The 20,927-nt window shown below is 36.3% G+C and overlaps 1 protein-coding gene across 1 annotated transcript; it reads left to right on the top strand.

Moving 5' to 3' along the window:
- Positions 1-6,641: 6,641 nt before the first annotated feature.
- On the top strand, positions 6,642-20,226 carry LOC109085253 (gastrula zinc finger protein XlCGF57.1-like). Its single transcript, XM_042749743.1, has 3 exons — positions 6,642-7,076; positions 7,489-8,394; positions 19,213-20,226. Exons 1-3 carry the CDS (start codon positions 6,959-6,961, stop codon positions 19,902-19,904), a joined length of 1,716 nt encoding a protein of 571 aa, XP_042605677.1. The 5' UTR covers positions 6,642-6,958; the 3' UTR covers positions 19,905-20,226.
- Positions 20,227-20,927: the final 701 nt, after the last annotated feature.

Below are 20,927 nucleotides of genomic sequence, written 5' to 3'. Positions count from 1 at the left end.
GAAATGTGTGGAGAGAATTTTGCTCAAATATTGGTAGAAATATTGTAGCTCTTTCTACAGCTGCTTTGAATGCAATCGAGGCAGTGCGACTCAGCCAATCAGCACCTCAGGAAGCAGCAGATAGAGCAGCGAGGTTTCGGAGGCCCCATAAGGGAAAGAACGTCAGGAATTCATGTGATTCCTGACATTCCTGATGTTCACTTGCTTTGGGGCCCTCCGAACCTCGTCCTCCGACTAGTTTTATTAGTGATGTTAAGTTGACGAGCGGCTTTTTCAGCAGCTTTATCGGCAGAGTCACGCTGCCTCGATTGCATTCAAAGCAGCTGTAAGGAAGAGAAATTAACATCATGGTGCCAGGACAATTATCTCTCTCTGAATGTGAGCAAAACTAAAGAGCTGATTGTTGACTTCAGGAAGAGATAGCAGCAGCCCTATACTCTTATGATCAGTGGGACCCCTGCGGAGAGGGTGAGCAGCTTCAAGTACCTTGGTGTAAACATCTCCGAGGACCTGACTTAGACTTCACACATTCAAATTTGAGGTTAATAAAGCCAGGCAAAGACTGTACCATCTGCGACAGCTGAGGAAATTCAGGGTTTCGCCAGTGATCCTGAAAACTTCTTTTCAGGGACCATAGAAAGTGTATTAACTCAGGGTATCTCAGTGTGGTATGGGAACAGCTCCAGTCAAGACTGCAAAGCCCTGCAGAGAGTTGTGTGCTTAGCTGAGCACATCTCAGGGTCTGCTCTACTCTCTCTGCAGGACATCTACCTCAAACGCTGCAAAAGCAGAGCTGTTAAAATCATCAAGGACTCCAACCACCCTGGTAACTGTCTTTTCATTTTACTGGCATCTAGTAAGTGCTTCCGTAGCCTGATGGCAAAAACTGAGTGTCTTAGGAGGAGCTTCTTCCCCCAGGCCATCAGGCTCCTAAACTCAAACTCAGTCTCTTGACATCAGCATGACTTCACTTAATAATCAGTAAGATATTTAATATACTGAAATTGTCACTTGCACATAGCAATTTCTGTAATTTTTATTTATTTACTTTTTTACCTCTATTGCTGCTATGTAACTACCCTGCACAACCTGTTTGCACATTCTTCTCTTGTACATTTCTGCTCATCTTAATATTTATTAAGTCTACAGTATACTGTCCTGCGCATTTTTATATATATATATGTATATATATATGTATATATATATATATACATACAGGTGCTTCTCAATAAATTAGAATGTCGTGGAAAAGTTCATTTATTTCAGCTCAAATTGTGAAACTCGTGTATTAAATAAAATAAATGCACGCAGACTGAAGTAGTTTAAGTCTGTGGTTCTTTTAATTGTGATTATTTTGGCTCACATTTAACAAAACTCACTATCTCAACAAATTAGAATACTTCATAAGACCAATAAAAAAACATTTTTAGTGAATTGTTGGCCTTCTGGAAAGTATGTTCATTTACTGTACATGTACTCAATACTTGGTAGGGGGTCCTTTTGCTTTAATTACTGCCATTCGGTGTGGCTTGGAGGTGATCAGTTTGTGGCACTGCTGAGGTGGTATGGAAGCCCAGGTTTCTTTGACAGTGGCCTACAGATCATCTGCACAGATTGGGTTCTTGTTTCTCATTTCCCTCTTGACAATACCCCATAGATCTCTATGGGGTTCAGGTCTGGTGAGTTTGCTGGCCAGTCAAGCACACCAACACCATGGTCATTTAACCAACTTTAGGTGCTTTTGGCAGTGTGGGCAGGTGCCAAATCCTGCTGGAAAATGAAATCAGCATCTTCAAAAAGCTGGTCAGCAGAAGGAAGTATTAAGTGCTCCAAAAATTCTTGGTAAAAAAAAGGCAGTGACTTTGGTTTTCAAAAAACACAATGGCCCATCACCAGCAGATGACATTGCACCCCAAATCATCACAGACTGTGGAAACTTAACACTGGACTTAAAACAACTTGGGCTATGAGCTTCTCCACCCTTCCTCCAGACTCTATGACCTTGGTTTCCAAATTAAATACAAAACCTGCGCTCATCTGAAAAGAGGACTTTGGACCAATGGCAACAGTCCAGTTCTTCTTCTCCTTAGCCCAGGTAAGACGCCTCTGACGTTGGTCTGTGGTTCAGGAGTGGCTTAACAAGAGGAATACGACAACTGTAGCCAAATTCCTTGACACGTTTGTGTGTGGTGGCTCTTGATGACCCCAGCCTCAGTCCATTCCTTGTGATGTTCACTCAAATCTTTGAATCGATTTTGCTTGACAAACCCTCAAAAGGCTGCGGTTCTTTCGGTTGGTTGTGCATCTTTTTTTTCCCACACTTTTTCCTTCCACTCAACTTTCTGTTAACATGCTTGGATACAACACTCTGTGAACAGCCAGCTTCTTTGGCAATGAATGTTTGTGGCTTACCCTCCTTGTGAAGGGTGTCAATGATTGTCTTCTGGACAACTGTCAGATCAGCAGTCTTCCCCATGATTGTGTAGCCTAGTGAACCAAACTGAGAGACCATTTTGAAGGCTCAGGAGACCTTTGCAGGTGTTTTGAGTTGATTGGCTGATTGGCATGTCACCATATTCTAATTTGTCGAGATTGGTGGTGAGGTGGTAAATTGGTGGGTTTTTGTTAAATGTGAGCCAAAATCATCACAATTAAAGGAACCAAAACTTAAACTACTTCAGTCTATGTGCATTGAATTTATTTTAATACACGAGTTTCACAATTGAGTTGAATTACTGAAATAAATGAACTTTTCCACAACATTCTAATTTATTGAGAAGCACCTGTGTGTGTGTGGTATATATATATTATATATATATATATATATATATATATATATATATATATATATATATTACTTTTTCCATACCTATATTTATAAAAATATTCTTAGTGTTGTATTCTTTAATAATTGCACTGTCCATGTAGCGGACTATACTCACATTTCACTGCTGGTTATATATTCTGTATGTGACGAATAAAAATCTTGAATCTTGAAAAACTGAGCTAGGTGATGTATGGAATACAATTAAGAAAATGGGTGAGAAAAGAGTTCATAGAACAATGCCAGTTCTGTCAAGTGGAGAATAAATTGCTGTGACAGAGAAGGAAAAAGCCAATTTATTAGGTAAGGTTTTTCACAAGCATACATAATGGTAGTCATCCCTCAGTGATTATCATAAAAAAGAAAGAAGAAATGTTAAGAGATAGTAGACTGGTACTAACTAAAAAAGAAAAATGAAAATGCACCTATGGATTTGGAATTCAATATGATGGAATTAAAAAGAGTTGTAATAGGAAATAAAAAAAAACAGCCCCAGGACAAGATCAGGGCTCTAAAGTTTATATTAGAATTATTTAACATGAAAAGAGCAAAAATCCTACCATTTCACAAACCTGGGAAGGATCCTGGAATCATGTAACTATAGGCCTATTGCTCTAACATCACATCTTTGCAAGTGGATGGAAAAAAATATTGTTCAAATGTTAACATATTTTTTTTGAGACGGTGTTAATTAACAGTCATCAATGTGGTTTTAGAAAAGATGGGTCTACTACAGATGCAATACTAAAACAAATTATAGTGCCACTAAATGTCAAAATTTTTGATGGATGACCTTTTAATGATCTCCAGATGTGCTATGCCATCTGTTTTTAATATAGATGGATAACCGAGGTTGATCTGTGACTTCCGTGGGTGAAATATGAGATTTGTTTAAATTGGGCATGTCAAAGTTCAAAATGGAGTGTTTCATGTTTGTTTTTTTAATTTAATCGTCTGGGACAGCTGTGGACCACATGTGCACAGTATTGGATGGCATGCCATTACAGGGGTTTTGTTCAATCTACATGGGAGTGAGAAAGAGATATTGGTTTAAGGACAATATCAAAAAATAAGTATAAACAATTTTAAGAGATCAAAGCATATTGGGTATATATCCCTCTTTAAAGAGCAAGTTGCTTTATTGGTATGACATTTGTGTTACAGTACTGCCAAAGCATTTTAGATGTGTAAAATACAGAATTAATTTACACCGCCAAAGTAAAAAAGGAGTCAATAAATGAGTAATAAATGAGAAAAAATTAAAATGACTCTCTCTCTCTCTCTCTCTCTCTCTCTCTCTCGTGTAAAATAAAGAATTATTTCATATTCTGGTTGTTTTCTGATTCTCAGCATTATAATGAAATGAAAATAAAGAATTAAAACTTGGCTAAATGAATAACAATCATATCAATAAAAAAATCTGAGCATAATGAAAATGATTTACATTTTCAGGAGGTTGAGAAATTAGGTCTTTAAACAATGGTAGCAGAGCCTCAAATAAAAGGTTTGCAAATAGTTGAAGTTGAATTATAAAATATTTCGCCATACGTAGAAAGTTAGAAATGAGGCTGAAAATATTAAGTTACGGCTGGCTGTCTGATTATATTCACCCTGCTTGACCTGTGATGTTGCATAAGTATGAAAAATATTTAAAAAACAACACCGGTCATCTGACAGCTGCTTAGCTTACTAAGTTTTCGGTTGATTGTAATGAGGAACCAGCGACGTTGAAATAAGTAAAGGGAAAAAATATATATTTTAACAGACAAACGATAAGGGCTACTGTGGGCCCCGACATGTCCAGACATGTCAAATGTCCATGTTTTATGGAGGCTTTCCATAGACATAATTCAATTCAATTCACATTTATTTGTATAGCTTTTCACAAAACAAACTGGTGCAAAGCAGTTTCATAGAAAAACATTATATTTAGAACCTTTAATATTTATATTTATTTATATTAATGAATTTTATACAGCATCATCCCTAAACCTACCATCACAGCAAACTTTCTACATTTTTTTTTATATTTTCAGAAACATCATTTAGTATAATGTATAATTTAAAAAGTTGTTATGCTTATGGAAAGAAATTTAGCACGGGCCAATCATTGGAAGTATTACTACACATCTGGTTTGCGGGGACACTCCATAGACATAATGATTGTTTACTGTACAAACTCGACTACACCTACCCAATTACACAAAAATGTCTGCATATGATTCCATTTTTAAATAAATATAGTTGTCACAATTATGGACTTTTGTTTGTGTTCCTCTTCTCCTGCTTTAGTCTTCCTTTTGACCTAGTTTTCTTGAGTTGCCCTGATTAGTTAATTTGGTTCACCTGTGTTAATTAATCATCTCGTTTGTCGTCCTGGATTGAGGTTAATTTAATGTTTTGAAATGGAATTCGTGTGTTGATGCTAATGAATTATAGGTTTGAGGATCCCCAGTCTCCTCCTCCAGCCTCCGAGCCCTGGACTCCACCTCAGTCCTTCAGCCCATCGTCTCCTCCTCCAAAATGAGAGTAATAAAGTGAGATCTCTGCTGATGTGCTGCTTTAAAAGTGTCACTATTAACATGTTAAAATGCATCCGGCTCTATATTGCATGTCAGTAGTTCCTGTTTTCACCTCATTCATGTTGATGTCTTTAGATCACCTGTAAACAGTCAGTTAAAGCTCATTTTATTGGTGTCACATTGATGTCAACTACGTGATCACTGCTTTTCATACCAAAATAGAAATCTTTGAATGTATATTTTTCTATATCTCTTTTCTTTTGTTCATACGGTTGGTAAAAGGATAAAAATGGAATTAAATGTTTAGATGATTCACAAACAAAACAAAATGTTACATTTTCATGAATTGATAGATAAACACAAAACATAAATGCTTAAACTGTGTGTAACTGACTCAGTAACTATTTTTATGTATTTATTTATTTATTATTTATTTTATTTTTTGGGATTTTGGAAGATCTGCTTTTCCTTATACACATCAATCCACTTTATGTGAAAAAGCTAGTACAGACATATCCAAAAAAAGACTGATGGCTGTAATTAAAGCAGAAAGTGGCTCTACAAAATATTTTAAATCAAGGGGCTGATGACTTTTTTGACCCTGTTATTCTATTTATTTATTTTTTAAAATTAATTTGCAGAACTGTTGTGTTTTTTTTCTTTCATTGGTTTGATGTTGTAAGACCAAAACTGTAAATAAAGCCAGAAAAGTTGTTTGGAATGATGTTTGATTTCAGGCTGTATGAAAATAGCCATTTCAAAGGGGTAATTTGATTTTGTTTTATTCTTCTCAGATTGTGAGAATTAATGCTATTATAGAGTTTTATAGCTCATATCCTGATTCATATAATCTGATTCTTCCACAAACACTTATGAAGTTAGATTAATAAAGTGAGATCTCTGCTGATATTCTGGTTTAGAAGTGTTGCTAAAATGCCTCCGGCTCTATATTACATGTCAGTAGTTCCTGTTTTCACCTCATTCATTATGCTGATGTCTTTAGATGTAAACAGCCAGTTAAAGCAATTTTATTGGTGTCACATTGAGGCCAACTTTAATACCAATATATGAATCTTTTAATATATATATATTTTTTTTTATAGTCTGTGAAAAATCAAGTTTCATATAAAAACAAGGTAAAAAAAAAAAAAACACAATTAACAAAAACTGAAGAATAATCTGAAGAACCTTTTGTGAAACAGAAAGGTTCTTCAGATGTTAAAGGTTCTTCTATGGTATCGTGAAGCACCTTTATTTTTAAGAGTGTGTTTTATTATTCATAGTTTATATTTTGATTATTTTAATTGTGGTACGAATGTATATTTTTCTATATCTCTTTTCTTTTGTTAATACGGTTGGTAAAAAGATACAAATGGAATTAAATGTTTAGATTATTCACAAATAAAACAGAAATGAGTCATAACTAAATGTTACATTTTCATAAATTGATAGATAAACACAAAACATAAATTCTTAAACTGTGTGTAACTCCGTAGCTCCTTTATTTTGGATTTTGCCAGATCTGCTTTTCATGCACAGCCATCCAACTTTTGTGAGTCTCCTCCCACAGCAACTCACCAGTGAAGCTCCTCCCACAGCAATTCCCTGATAAATGCTGGAATATTCCCACCAGTCTACAAGTGAAGAAGACAGTTCAAGAAAGAACGGTGAGAACATGAGTGATCCAGAACCCTGCAGAATGGAACATGAAGATTCTGAAGAACAAAGAGGTTGGTGTTTAATCTTGATTCTACATTTATGATGCTGAAGAACATTTATATTCTAAAACTTAAAAAAAGTTTTCAATTAGATTTAGAGGTTGTAATTAAAAAAGTCTTAAAAGCTGTGAAATAATATTATATAAATAATATACCAAACACTTTTATGAACTGGGTACAAACTGGAGCCTGAAACTGATTTTTTTTTTCTAGCAAAGGATCAGGGAAAGGAGCAAACATTCATATTTATTAGAAGATCAATATATCCAATTAAAGTTCCAGAGACATTAATTTATATTATGTTATACTGACTTATGAAAAAAATCATCAAAACAATCATAATTTTCTAGAACAAATGTTATTTCCCTTTACATTTCTGTCTTTGAATTTATGTTTTAAAATTAAACCTTTATTTTCAAATTAGAAGAGAATGAGGAGAGCGAAGATCTGAGTGAAACGGAGCAGAAACATCAGACTGAAAGCAATTTCTTACAGAGAAGAACAGCAAAAAGGCAAAAAAAGCCCACTTGTCGTCTGTGTGGAAATAGTTACATAAACAAACTAAGTCTTAAACTTCACATGATAGTTCACACCGGAGAGAAGCCTTACACGTGTGATCAATGTGGAGGGACTTTCACTCAAAACAATGCTTTAAAGGATCACATGAGAATCCACACCGGAGAGAAGCCTTTTAAATGTGGTCAGTGTGGGAAGAGTTTTGCCTACAAAAGAATTTTAAAAGTTCACTTGAGAATTCATAGTGGAGTGAAGCCATACACATGTGATCAATGTGGAAAGAGTTTCACACAGAAAAGAAACCTCACTGAACACATGAGGATCCACACTGGAGTGAAGCCTTATGTGTGTGATCAGTGTTGGAAGAGTTTTGCAAATCAAAACAATTTTAAATCACATCTGACCACTCATTCTGGAGTAAGACCATATAACTGTGATCAGTGTGGAAAAAGCTTTTCTGGGGCAAAATGCCTGAAGAACCACATGACAGTTCATACAAAGGAGAAACCTCACCTGTGTTCTTTGTGTGGAAAGAGTTTTTCGTGGCTAGCTGTTTTAAAAAGCCACCAGAAGATTCACAGCGGTGTGAAGAATCATATGTGCTCTGATTGTGGGAAGACCTTTATGAGAGATGCTGAACTGAAACTGCACCAGAGAATTCACACTGGAGAAAAACCTTACAAGTGTTCACACTGTGACAAGAGATTTGCTCAGTTTGGATCTTGGAAAAGACATGAAAGGACCCACACTGGAGAGAAGCCGTATTACTGCTTTTCATGTGGGAAAAGTTTCACTCAATCATCTTCTCTTCTCCGTCATACAAAAAACATATGTCTGAAATCACATTAAGTAGTTTATGTTCAGGTCCTGCACTTCAAGTGCAATGCTGTGTCCTCATCAAACTTGAAACAATAATATGTCGAGCAATAAAAGCTCTACTCCATAAAATCTTCAAGTCTTAACCAGCCACAGTAAGCGACAAGACAAGCAAACATCCAAAGTTGTCAAAGCAAATAAAGTTTACCTTCAAAACCAACAGTTTCAGAATCAGAATGAGCTTTATTGCTAGGTATGTTTACACATACGAGGAAATTGTTTTCGTGACAGAAGCTCCGCAGTGCAACAGAATGACGGCGACAGAACAAAAATCACATAATAAAAGAATAAAAAATACAAAGAAGTAGGTAAGGAATGACAAAATATACAAATTGACAGTTGTATGTGCAGGTATATTACAATAGGCAGTTATGTATGTACAGGTATATTATGTGCAAAAATTTAAGTGTACACCAAGTATGTGTGTTAGATAAATAAGTGTATGTGTTTATAAATATAAATATAAATAGTGTTGTGTGTTCCACAGTTATTATCAAGTGTTAACCATAGTCTCAAGTATAAGACTTAAGACTATGAGATTAACTCAAATACTGAGTATCATCCAAAAGAACAAAAAGTGTTTTTTATTTTTATTTTTTTATGTCATTTTGATTTATGGTATAAAATTAAATCATTGATTGTCATTATTGATTGTATCCACCTTTCACCTTTTATTGTGTTCTGATTCCATGGAGCTTCGAAGCAAAGGCACATGTTATGAGATAGAAAGAAAAAATGTGGTCTTGTGTTCATTTCAAGCCTATAGACAGACTGAGAAGCTCCTACAGTTGTTGCAAATTGGTCAGAAGTTAATTAATAAACAAGAATTAAAACTTATCTTCTTGTATTGTCTATTATTTTACCAGTCTGGCAGTGATAAACTGAGACACTGCTGTTGTGAGTAACACAAGCATGTCATATTTGTGAGGTAGGTACCACTTTTAGCACTGTCAGAGATTTGCAAATACAAGACACCACCATTCGAGTCATCAAAAGCTAGCATAGACTGATACTGATAATAGCCTATCAGTCAGAGCATTTTAAAATCCTTCACTAAACTCTTCATCAAAGTTTTGAGAAAGACACAAATAGTTCTTTTCACAAAGAAAGCTTACTTCTGTCAAATCTATTTTTATTTTTAGAAATGATGATACACTAACATGAATTTAAAAGTGTAGCTATATTAAAAACTTGTTGTATTTTTACATAAGGGTCCTCAATGTTCATGTAGGGCTTGTAACTATTTTCCCACCATTGGCAGAGTTTTTCTGTAATTTATGAGACAAGGAGTCCCTGCCATTTTCGGCAATCCATGTTTTTATGTGGTGGGGGTGCTAACGTCTTCTGAAAGAGTTACAAACACAAGCGAAAAGAGGCAGAAACAAGTGATAGAAACATTTCATACACATGTGGGACAAAAACACAGTCTCTCAGCCTTTTGCTCAAAATGTTGCTTTCTAAATAAAAATTACCTGCAAAAAAAAAACAAAAAAACAACGCATGAAGTAGAATTATTTTGTTGTTGTCTGTTCACATATATATATATAGCCTACAACAAAATATTTTGGGGGCCAGGAAGGTTTGTGAAAATAAAAAATTAAAACGCTATGGGGAATGAGTTAACTTTTATATAGACCAGTTATAAGTCTGTAAACATTTGTGATGCATGCACATCATGGTTAAAGAAAACCGTGGAAAGACAGCCTTTATGGCTAGACAATTACAAGGATGCGGTACAAAATAGTTTGATTTAAAAAGATAGATTATATTGATTAGATGTCATTTTCAAAATGTTCTCAGGATATTACACCTTGTATGGTGTGCGTGTGCTTGATCATTTCATTAAAGGTGCTGTATGCAAGTTTTTGACTCTGCTAAAGCATAAAAATACCATAATATGTTTGCGGATATTTAAGAAACTAAGTTAACCTTCTTTTTAATCTGAAAAACAATGCTACAGACAATTATTCTCCTTTGAAAATGTGCGTTCCGGGCCAGAATGTCTGTCTGTTTTGGTTTGTGAAACCCGCCCACTGCCAGTTTACCCAGTTGTATTTTGGCACCCCGGGTTGCCAGTTGGCACACAGCGTATTTCATTTCGTTCATCGTCAAGTGTGCTCGTTCCTGTTGGTGTCATCAATCTGGCAACCTGCATGTGCGTAAAGTCTGTGTGTTGACGGTTCATCATACGGATAGGGAGATGGATAATTGTCCTAAAATAAAAAAAAATACCAATTTAGTCAAACATTTTCAAGTAGAAATTTTCATTTTATTTCTATAAACAGTGTATGCTGATGGCTCTCAGAGAGAAGGCCTCATCTACAGTCATAGTAATGACATATACAGTCCAAAAAAATGAAATGTGTACAGTGTAATCCATAATCCTGATCATTTGTTTAAGTAAAATGCCAGTCATAATAGATCAAGAGGGGGTTTTCTGTGTTCTCTACGCATTATGGCACTTTTCTGAAATGGTGCGTACACACACACAAAAAGCCCAATAAGCTGCCATGCTGTCTGCTGTAAGTATACTTAAGTAAAGTTCAAGTATATTTTGACTTTTTGTAAGTATAAGTCAAGTATACTTAATTGTCATTATAAGTATATATCTTAGAAGTACATAAAGCCCATTTCTGAGAAGTACATAAAAAGTAAACTAAAAGTATACTTTCCTATTTTTAGTTTAAAATAAGTATACTAATAGCACACTTGAATAAACTTCTTTTTCGTAAGGGCTACGCATTATGGCACTTTTCTGAAATGGTGCGTACCTAGGCCTCTTGAATTTACAACTGTGCATGAGATGTGTGTGTGTGTCTGTGTGTGTGTACTTGTTGTTCTACACTGGTGGGGACTTAAACCTTAATACACACCAACTTATGGTGATTTGTGTCACCGTGGAGACATAATTCAGGTCACCATGGGTACAAAAGCTTATAAATCATAGAGAATACATTTTTTGAGATTGTTAAAATACAGAAAGTTTTCTGCAAGGGGTAGGTTTAGGTGTAGGGTTGGTGTATGGCGATAAAAAATAAAGTTTGTACAGTATAAAAACCATTACGCCTATGGGGAGTCCCCACAAGGATAGTAAACTAAGACTGTGTATGAGACAGCTAATGAATAGCGCCAAGAAGCTTATAAGCTGGGGTATGGGCAGAGATATCTCTGATATTTTTCTCCATATGGGAACCGTTATTGTATATCCCTGAAAGAAAAAATGAATAAGTAATGTCCGCTCGGAAATCTCTCTCACATCCTCAGGTCACGTCACAGTGCCCCTGGGGTCACAAACATCTGCTCAGCTTCAGACAGATAGAGAAGACTTATTGTCACATATGTGTGAGGCTTCTATAAGCAACTCAGTGCTTGAACAGTTGCCGGCAATGTTTTTAAGTATTTTCAACAACCTTGGCAGTCTCTTTGAACAGTTGCCGGCAATGTTTTTAAGAACATCCATTGGTCACAGACACACAAAGACCTTATGAGTTAAAGTGACCAGAGATAGTGTTACATACATTTCCCTTATCTGGACTTAAACAAGCAGGGCCTATTGTCTGCCTGAGTGTGTGTGTGTGTGTGAGAGAGAGAGAGAGAGAGGGAGAGAGACCCTTGGTTCCTATAGTCTGGTATAGTCTCCCTGTGTGTGTGTGTGTGTGTGTGTGTGTGTGTGTGTTTGTGTGTGTGTAGTTTGTTTTTATTGTATTATTTTCTCATTTATTGACCCCTTTAGTGGTGTAATTATATTTTACACATCTAAATGCATTGGCTATGTTGTAATAATACAACTTCAGAGAGCTATATACACATTATGCTTTGATTTCTTAAAATTGTTTATACTTTTACTAATTTTTTGATATTGTCCTTAATCCAATATTTGGAATTGATTGGGCTGTGGTAGCACATTAACAACAAACATGTGATATAAGTGAGGTTATATCATCAGCTGTCTTTTGTCACACGCAGATATGGCTGGCCCAGATTTCCTTGCCATAAGGAGCAAACTGATGAATTTACCAGTAATGTCTGGTCATGTCTTTTATCCAATGTCCATGTCAATTTTATTTATATAGCACAATTAAACACAACCATGGGTTGACCAATGTGCTGCACAACCAAAACATTTCAATAAGACAGTACAAAATAATTACTAAAAGAAATGTCTCGTTACGTATGGTAACCCTCGTTCCCTGAAGGAGGGAACGGAGACATCGTGTTGGTAACCGACAAATTGGGATCTCACCAGAGAGACCAATCTACTTCGAGTGTAACTAAATGAGCTAATGCACACTGACATGCGATTATTGCACCCAGCTGCCGTTGATCACAGCATGAGTATAAGAGGCAGCAGGTGCATTGCATCACTTATGCTTTTACTGAGGGCTGCAGCCAGAGTGGAAGCAGCAGTTTTTTTTTTATCCGGCGCAGGATGCCTCAGTCTGCTACTGTGCTGCTGAGAACTGCTGGGAAAAGCTCTCGACAGCATTGCCAAAAGGCCGGTCCGTGACAGGGGGGCATTCAGGAACTAAACTTTATCATGCTCCTTCATGTCAACCAAACACAGCCAGAGATGGCGGTCCTGGACCACTTGCTTGGACATCGCATGACCCAGAGACTGTGTGGTCAACTTCGTCACTCGAAGCGTGAGGTCCGTCGCAACACGCAGTTCATGCAGATCCATCAGGCCATGACCACCCTTGTGCAAGTCTCTCAGTGCTTTGGCCTGATGGACCTGCAGTAACGCCATGGCATGAAACGCAGAAGCTGCTTCCCTGCAAGCTCTGTAAGCACTGCCAGTTATCCATGACGAATGCCCACAGGCTGGTGAGGTGAGACATGGGACACCCCGCAAAGTGGAAACAGCTGTTGGACACAGTTGCATGGCCACAGACGTTCCACAGAGGGAATGCTTGTGTATATCTGATTTATTTTTGATTTTGATGGATCTACTGCTACTACCACACAGCATTTTTACTTTAAGTGAAGCTTCTGTCACAGCTGTCCTCCAATAAGTGCTGGTATTTTCACATTAGTCTACAGCAGATCGAGTTTATGAACGAACAGCACAAATGTGATTGATCCAGAACCCTGCAGAATGGAACATGAAGATATTGAAGAACAAATAGTTTGGTTTTAATTCTTAATTCTTTCAAATAAAATAAAAAAAAATGCTCCACAATTTCTACATTTTACAAACAATGGTTTCTGTAATGTTTTAAAATAAATGAATGGAAGACTAATGCATGAAATTAATGGAAAGTTCAATATATATTTATATATATAATTAATGGAAAGTTCAATATATATTTGTTTATTTTGGTTGGGTATTAATTTATTGTTTTTTGTTGATTTTTTATGTGTTTTTAAGGGTTGCATTGAGTGTGGTTAAATGTGTACATAAAACCATGTCTGTAACAACAAGCGCTACTCTACACTGCTTAAAGGGGTCATATGAAGTTGCTAAAAAGAACATTATGTTGTGTATTTGGTGTAATGCAATGGGTTTATGTGGTTTAAGGTTCAAAAAACACATTATTTTCCATATAATGTAGATTATTGTAGCTCCTCTATGCTCTGCCTTTCTGAAATCGTTCGGTTTTTACAAATCTCATCGTTCTGAAAAGTGAGGTGTGCTGTGATTGGCCAGCTATCCAGTGCATTGAGATTAGGCTGGTGGGTTAGAGAGAGGCGCAGACGGTGGATTTGATGAAGGAGCGGCCACCAGGCAACACCATGTGACGACCTCAGGCTGGCCGCCGCTTCATCCACAGTGAAAGCCGATCCGGCGATCCACAGCGCAAAGTTGATTTATTTCCTCAGCGACCAGCACAGATCAGCTCTAGGCATGATGAAGCAGATATCATCCTCTTTTGGAAGGCCAAACAAAGTAGTTTCGCTTTTTTACAGTGACAGCTTGCCTACTCTTCTACTACAAACTCAAAAGTGTGTACTTTATCTCACAAAAAGAATACATTCTTCAAGGGCATAGTATAAGTATGAACACTGAGACTCAGGGACAGTTTTGCATTGTGCTTTGAAAACGTTAAACTAGATTTATGCTTTCGGTTTGAATAGAAATCTTATACAGTACAGTTTGTCGTTCTAGGTAATTGTGCGCATTAACAGCTGTCAGCAATGTCGGTATGCAAACGCACGCTCTGAACTAATTTACACATTTCTTATTTTAATCACGCATGCCTGCGGACCTCTTATGTCCACCCCTGCCTATATGTTTGATTCACTGCTGTTTCCAGTTGAAATGAACACTAAAACTCCTACAACGTGTTTTCCTTTTCACATAAAGTATGATTTACAGGTACAGTTTTGATTAATAAAGTCTAATTTTCACACAATTACTAATGTTGTTATGACTTAAAAAAAAAAAAAACATCCTGCACAACTTGAAAACTGATAGGCCTACTTTTGAACGTTGTCGTCACATACATATGCCTATGAGTTTTCTAATTCAGTAAATTTACTTGGTATGCGATATGGTGTTGCATTTTTGGTGATGAAGAACTCCGGTATGAATCCCATTAAACTACGGCCCAAAGGAAGTTAAAATAGCACGGCTGCATAAGCGAATGCATTTTTATATTACTTTTGCATTTGTTAACACTATCGGGTAGGTTTGGGTTTGGTGTAGGGTACATTTCAAACATGATAAAGCATTAATCTTTAGCCGATATTTGAAATATGAATGGAAGCAAAACGTACCTCAAGCAGCATAATAAAAATGCTTAAATATGTGCCTGTACCAACATAATAAAAACGTGCCTAACTTATTAAATGTGTGTTTTAGCGCCACTCTCTGGACATTTCACTTTGAAACTGCTGTGAAACGTGCAGTAAAGTGGCCTACAGTAATTACGTTGTTGCAGAAATGTATGTAGAGACATGTATTTCCAATAACCCAGGGTTGGCCTTAAAGATCACATGAAAATCCACATTGGATAGAAGCTACGTACATGTGATCAGTGTGGGAACAGCTGCAAAGCGCTGCATGAAATCAAGGAAAGCTGTGAAACGTTAGAAGAGTTTCACATCCGTGAATGGTCTTAAATCACATCTGCATTCTCATAAAATCAGAAATCGTGTCAAGGCGGCACCAGCAGCTACTGTAACTCAAGGCGACTGGGACAGCTGTAGAGAGAGCTGAGGGAACTCCTTTTTCTTTTATTTTAGTTTCTTTTCCATTGAGAGTGTTGTTTCCTAAATTCAATTAGTTTATGACCCGTTCAATTGATGGCTGAGTGATTCAAACATCACTTCTGTTGAAATTCAAGCAAATTCAAATGTAAATACCCCTTGAGATTCCTTGATGGTCCACTTAGTAGTTTCTGTTTTCACCTCATTCATTATGCTGATGTTTTGAGATCACCTGTAAACTGCCACTTAAAGCTCATTTCACTGGTGCCAAGAAGTTGAGCTCAGTTATTTGCTGCTTAGAATCTGTATGTTTATTTCTAAATGAAATCATGTAATCAAAAAATCATGTCAGGCATATTTAAAACAAGAACACTATACTCTTTTAGCAGCAAGGAAATGTAACTCGAAAAATCAGTTTCTACTACAAACACTTTAATAAACACTAATAAAGTGAGATATTTGGTGATAATCCCGTAAGGCTTGTTTCTCTGTAAACAGCTGCTAAGCCTCTTTATTTCATCTCGGTAGTTTCCTTTCACCTCATTCATTATGCTGATGTCTTCAGATCACCTGTAAACTGCGAAAAGCTCATTTCATTGTTAAAGCATAAGTTCAAAAACTGTTTTGTTTTATCTGATTTTGGCAGATCTGCTCCTATCACACAGCAATTTACCTTCAGCAAAGCTCCTCCTACAGGAATTCCCTATAAATGCTGGAATATTGCCATTAGTCTACAAGTTAAGAGAGTTCATGAAAGAACAGTGAGAACAAGAGTGATCCAGAACCCTGCAGAATGGAACATGTACATGCTGAAGAACAAATAGGTTGGTGTTTATTCGTGATTATTCATAAATGATACTAGAACATTAAGGTTATAAAACTTAGGCTAGTTCATCTGTGGTAATGGTGAATGCATGTTTTGGTTGAAAAATTATGAGAACTGTAAAACAGTAGCACATAATATCTGGGACACTTCCATGAAATTGAGCCTGACACACAAGTCACCTTTAATTCCATAGCGCTTTACACAATACAGATTGCTTCAAAGCAGCTACGAAATAGTAACAATAATACTTCTTCTTGCTGGTTGATTAGACAAACCCAATACTCATTATTTGTTTGTTAAATCAAGTTTCAAACTCTTAATGTTTGACCAATCCCCAAAGGGGTTCTGACCATTTAGACATTGTCTTAAGTTTTAGAATTGATCAATAGTAGCATATTGGAATTTAAAGGGATAATTCAACCAAAAATGAAAATTTGCTGTTAATTTACTCAACCTCAGGCCATCCAAGATGTAGGTTACTTTTTTCTTCAGTAGAACAGTAAAGAAGTTTTTTTTTATTTAGCTGAAACTGTGGTCCTTGGTGATTTAGGCTATGTCCACCGGAGTTTACCCCAAATCGGATCTTTTTTTCCCCACGTTATAAAAAAAAAAAAAAAAAAAAAAATCCCGTCCACATGGCATTGTATCAAGAAATATCTGCGTAGCAGTGTCTGACTAGGGTCGACACGTGGGGTGATGACATCATCGTTTCAGAAAATATACGGATGGCCCTGTCCACACGAAGACGGCATTTTCAGATTTATCCACTCTGGGACCTGGTTTCAAAAAATATTGGTTGCACCTTCCGAAAATGCCGGATCCGTGTGGACGAAACACCTATCTGATAAACAATTTGTGCGTATTCAATTTGTTGAAACTTCCGAAAATGCCGGATCCGTGTTTAGTAATTTAAGAAAAGAATGTTACATTAACTCTGAACACTGTGAATCCATCAAAGCTGTTTTCCTGTTTGCCGCCTGAGATTCTGTGATAGGCTCTAGCATCCCTGTGAGCTTTCATAGAACAAGCAGTTTGGAAACTGAATAGAAAGGGTGCTTAAATATTGGAAAAAAAATTATTGTTAAATACAAATAACGGCCTATCTACGGAAGTTCTAAGCGGCCATGCATTATATTTTTTTTCGTTTTGTTTTCTCGTTTATACGACTTAATTTTCTCGTTATCTCGACATAACGAAGTTCGTTTTTTCTCGTTATAACGACTTAATTTTCTCGTTATCTCGACATAACGAAGTTCGTTTTCCCCCTCGTTATAACGACTTAGTTTTCTCTAAGAATTTACAAAACTGCGCCAGCAGGTGGCACTATAGACCTGAATATATACTGATGGGGTGTTGTATACTATCCACTTTACTGTACGCGGACCTTCCTCGTGATCGCTATAATTTGTGCAGTCTTGTTTATTACTGACATTTAATTAATTCATAAATGTTAAATGCTTGAATCAATATGAATATTTTGTGTATTAAGTTCCTGTTAGATGCATGAGTTTCACCAACGCATTCTGTTTCATCAATAACTGCTTATCAAAACCAAGGTTGACATCACTGTATTCTGTTTGCACCAATATATATTATATTTGTGCTTCTTTTAGGCTCATGATTAATTTAAATTTAATTTTAATTTAATGATTAGGTAGTTAATAAGCGGAGATGTTCTGTTTATCTACAGTAGGACGGGATTTAACGATGTAGGCTGATGTGATTCTTTTCCTTATTACTAATCTTTATTGTTAACCACCATTGATGAGAAATGTGATGTATATGTAAAATCCATAGGCTATCCATATTTAATTCAGTTTTTGTTCTGTAATGTTGTAATGGTTTTTTTCTCACACACACACATAGCCTACACTACACGTACACATGAACGCTCTTTTCAAACAGAAGTTTGTAACACACGATATCTGCCACATAATGACTACTACAAATTACAAATTACATATAATTTTATTTCATATAAAGGGAAAATTAAAAGTGAGTTTAATCCAAGCAGCTCTAATGGCGCGGTGTTGCCATTTAAACATGTTAATTACAAAAAACAAAACGTTCGTTGTACTGTCTTTGGAAAAAAACAACAGTGATTGATCAGCCTTTATTTATACAGTATTGTAGACGTTATTATTACCTAGGCGAAGCAAAAATTTGCTGAAATATAGGCTACAGTAAGAGCGCCTGCATGGCTGTCCATCAGATGCCTGTCAAAGTTGAGTTCGTTACTATAGCAACAGTAAAACTTTCATGTCGTTATAACGAGAAAACAAACTTTCGTTATGTCGAGATAACGAGAAAAATTAAGTTGTTATAACGAGGGAAAACGAACTTCGTTATGTCGAGATAACGAGAAAATTAAGTCGTTATAACGCGGGGGGGGGAAAACGAACTTCGTTATGTCGAGATAACGAGAAAAATTAAGTCGTTATAACGAGAAAACAAAAAGGGAAAAAAATTATAATGGATGGCCGCTTAGAACTTCCGTACCTATCAATAATATGAATGCATCAAAATAATTGTCTTTTAGCAATTGATTTCATCTTCTGCTGTTATGTTAGGGTTTACTTTTATGTTCTTACCCTTCACATTTCTAACTTTTTTGTATGATACTGACAAAATTGAACTTTTTTTAATTTAATGTTTAGAGTTAATGGATGAGAATGTTGAGTTTGTAGAAGTGTGAAAGTTGTGTTTTTAACAGAAGAGCCAAAACATCTTTAACCTGCCCTCAGTGTGGAAAGAGTTTCGCATACAAAAAAAGTCTTAAAGTTCACATGAAAATCCACACTGGAGAGAGGCCACACACATGTGATCAGTGTGGGAAGAGTTTCACACAGAAATCCAGACTTAATGAACACATGAAAATCCACACTGGAGAGAAATCATATACATGTGATCAGTGTGGGAAGAGTTTCAGAAAGACAGACACCTTCAAATTACACCTGCGTTATCATTCTGGAAAAAGACCCTATACCTGTGATCAATGTGGTAAAGATTTTTTTAGGACAGATGCCCTGAAGAACCACCTGAAAGTTCATACAAAGGAGAAGCCTCACATTTGTTCTTTGTGTGGAAAGAGTTTTACTGAGCTGGCTGCTTTAAAAAAACACCAGAAAAGACACAGTGGTGTGAAGAATCATATGTGTTTTGACTGTGGGAATGTCTTTTTTGATAGTGCTCAACTGAGACGGCACCAGAGAACTCACACCGGAGAAAAACCTTACAAGTGTTCACACTGTGACAAGAGTTTCAGTCAGTCAGAACATCTGAAAACACACGAGAGGGTCCACACTGGAGAGAAGCCTTTCTCATGTGATCAGTGTGGGAAGAGCTTCGCACGAAAAGGACACCTTAAGGGTCACATGAAAACACACACTGGAGAGAAGCCGTATCGCTGCCCTCCGTGTGGGAAAAGTTTCACTTCGTCATCATCTTTACTCAATCAAGAAACAAATGTCTAAAATCAGATTAAGCAGTTCATCTTCAGATCCAGCACTTTTAAGTGCACTGCTTACACCAATCTTATAATTCAACGTAGTTTATAATTATTAAATGCAAATAAAGTGTTATGAATACATTTTGATATTACAGCTTATAAATGCCTAATACATTATATATCACTTAACTGACTGAGATTGAAAGAGATGGCTGTCTGTCTGTTTTACTCTTCATATCCAGTATCATAAAAATCGCAAACTGGTTTTAAAGCATTTCTAAGATGTTAGGCTTTGTTGAGTAAGCAGTGAAAGTCTGGCCCATGTATGTGCATTTTTAATCAGCAGATAGACGACAACGACTAGTTTTATTCCTTTTTTCTGAATTTTTGGGTGCGTCATCAAAAGAGTATAGCATTGCAATCAATGCCATTCCTAATGGTTAAAAGCGCTGGTCCAAAACTTTGGGATCTTTGAGTAAGATCCCACTTATATCATTTTTAGTAGACTATAAACCCTATGTTTTGTCTTTTCTGGTCATAAAGAATAAAAAGTCTATATAAAGTCCAAAATTACTTATTACTTATTTTAATCCTGTATAATTGTGTTCATTTGATTCATGCTCGCCCCTCTGGCTTTTTTGTTCTCGTTGTTTTTAATTGTTGTCGCCTCATGTTGATGGCGTCACCGCTAGTGCCCTCACCCAGTCTTTCTGAGGCCAGGTAAACAGTTGGTGTTTCTCTCTTATTTTATACACTAACACAGCTTTTTAAAGTAACAGCCTCCAGAGTTATTTCTGTAATGTATTGTTTTCATTTGCTGCTATTTGTGCGTCTTTTCTAGCGTCTGCTGTCTGGAATAAACATTTAGCCTAGTAGACAATGATGTAAGGAACTAACGTTATATGCTTAATAGCTACATATATTATATATTATTAGATTTGTGTGCTATCGTATGTTCATGTGTATAATTTGTTTCGATGCTTGGAGCAATAATGCCATTGTTACTGAATGCCACTTAAACAAAAGTCAAAGTACGTGATATGCATCA

The sequence above is a fragment of the Cyprinus carpio genome, chromosome B22, assembly GCF_018340385.1.
Source record: "Cyprinus carpio isolate SPL01 chromosome B22, ASM1834038v1, whole genome shotgun sequence".
NCBI lineage: Eukaryota > Metazoa > Chordata > Actinopteri > Cypriniformes > Cyprinidae > Cyprinus > Cyprinus carpio.
Note: the sequence above shows the minus strand (reverse complement) of the source record. Positions and strands in the feature narration are given on the sequence as shown.

What these genes read in the sequence shown, in the direction of transcription:
- LOC109085253 (XM_042749743.1), top strand. Translation starts at nt 6,959, where the DNA reads ATGCTGGAATATTCCCACCAGTCTACAAGTGAAGAAGACAGTTCAAGA. An exon ending in AGATTCTGAAGAACAAAGAG is followed by an intron (nt 7,077 to 7,488) that starts GTTGGTGTTTAA and finishes TTTTCAAATTAG; the next exon opens with AAGAGAATGAGGAGAGCGAA. An exon ending in TCAATCATCTTCTCTTCTCC is followed by an intron (nt 8,395 to 19,212) that starts GTCATACAAAAA and finishes AAAGTCTTAAAG; the next exon opens with TTCACATGAAAATCCACACT.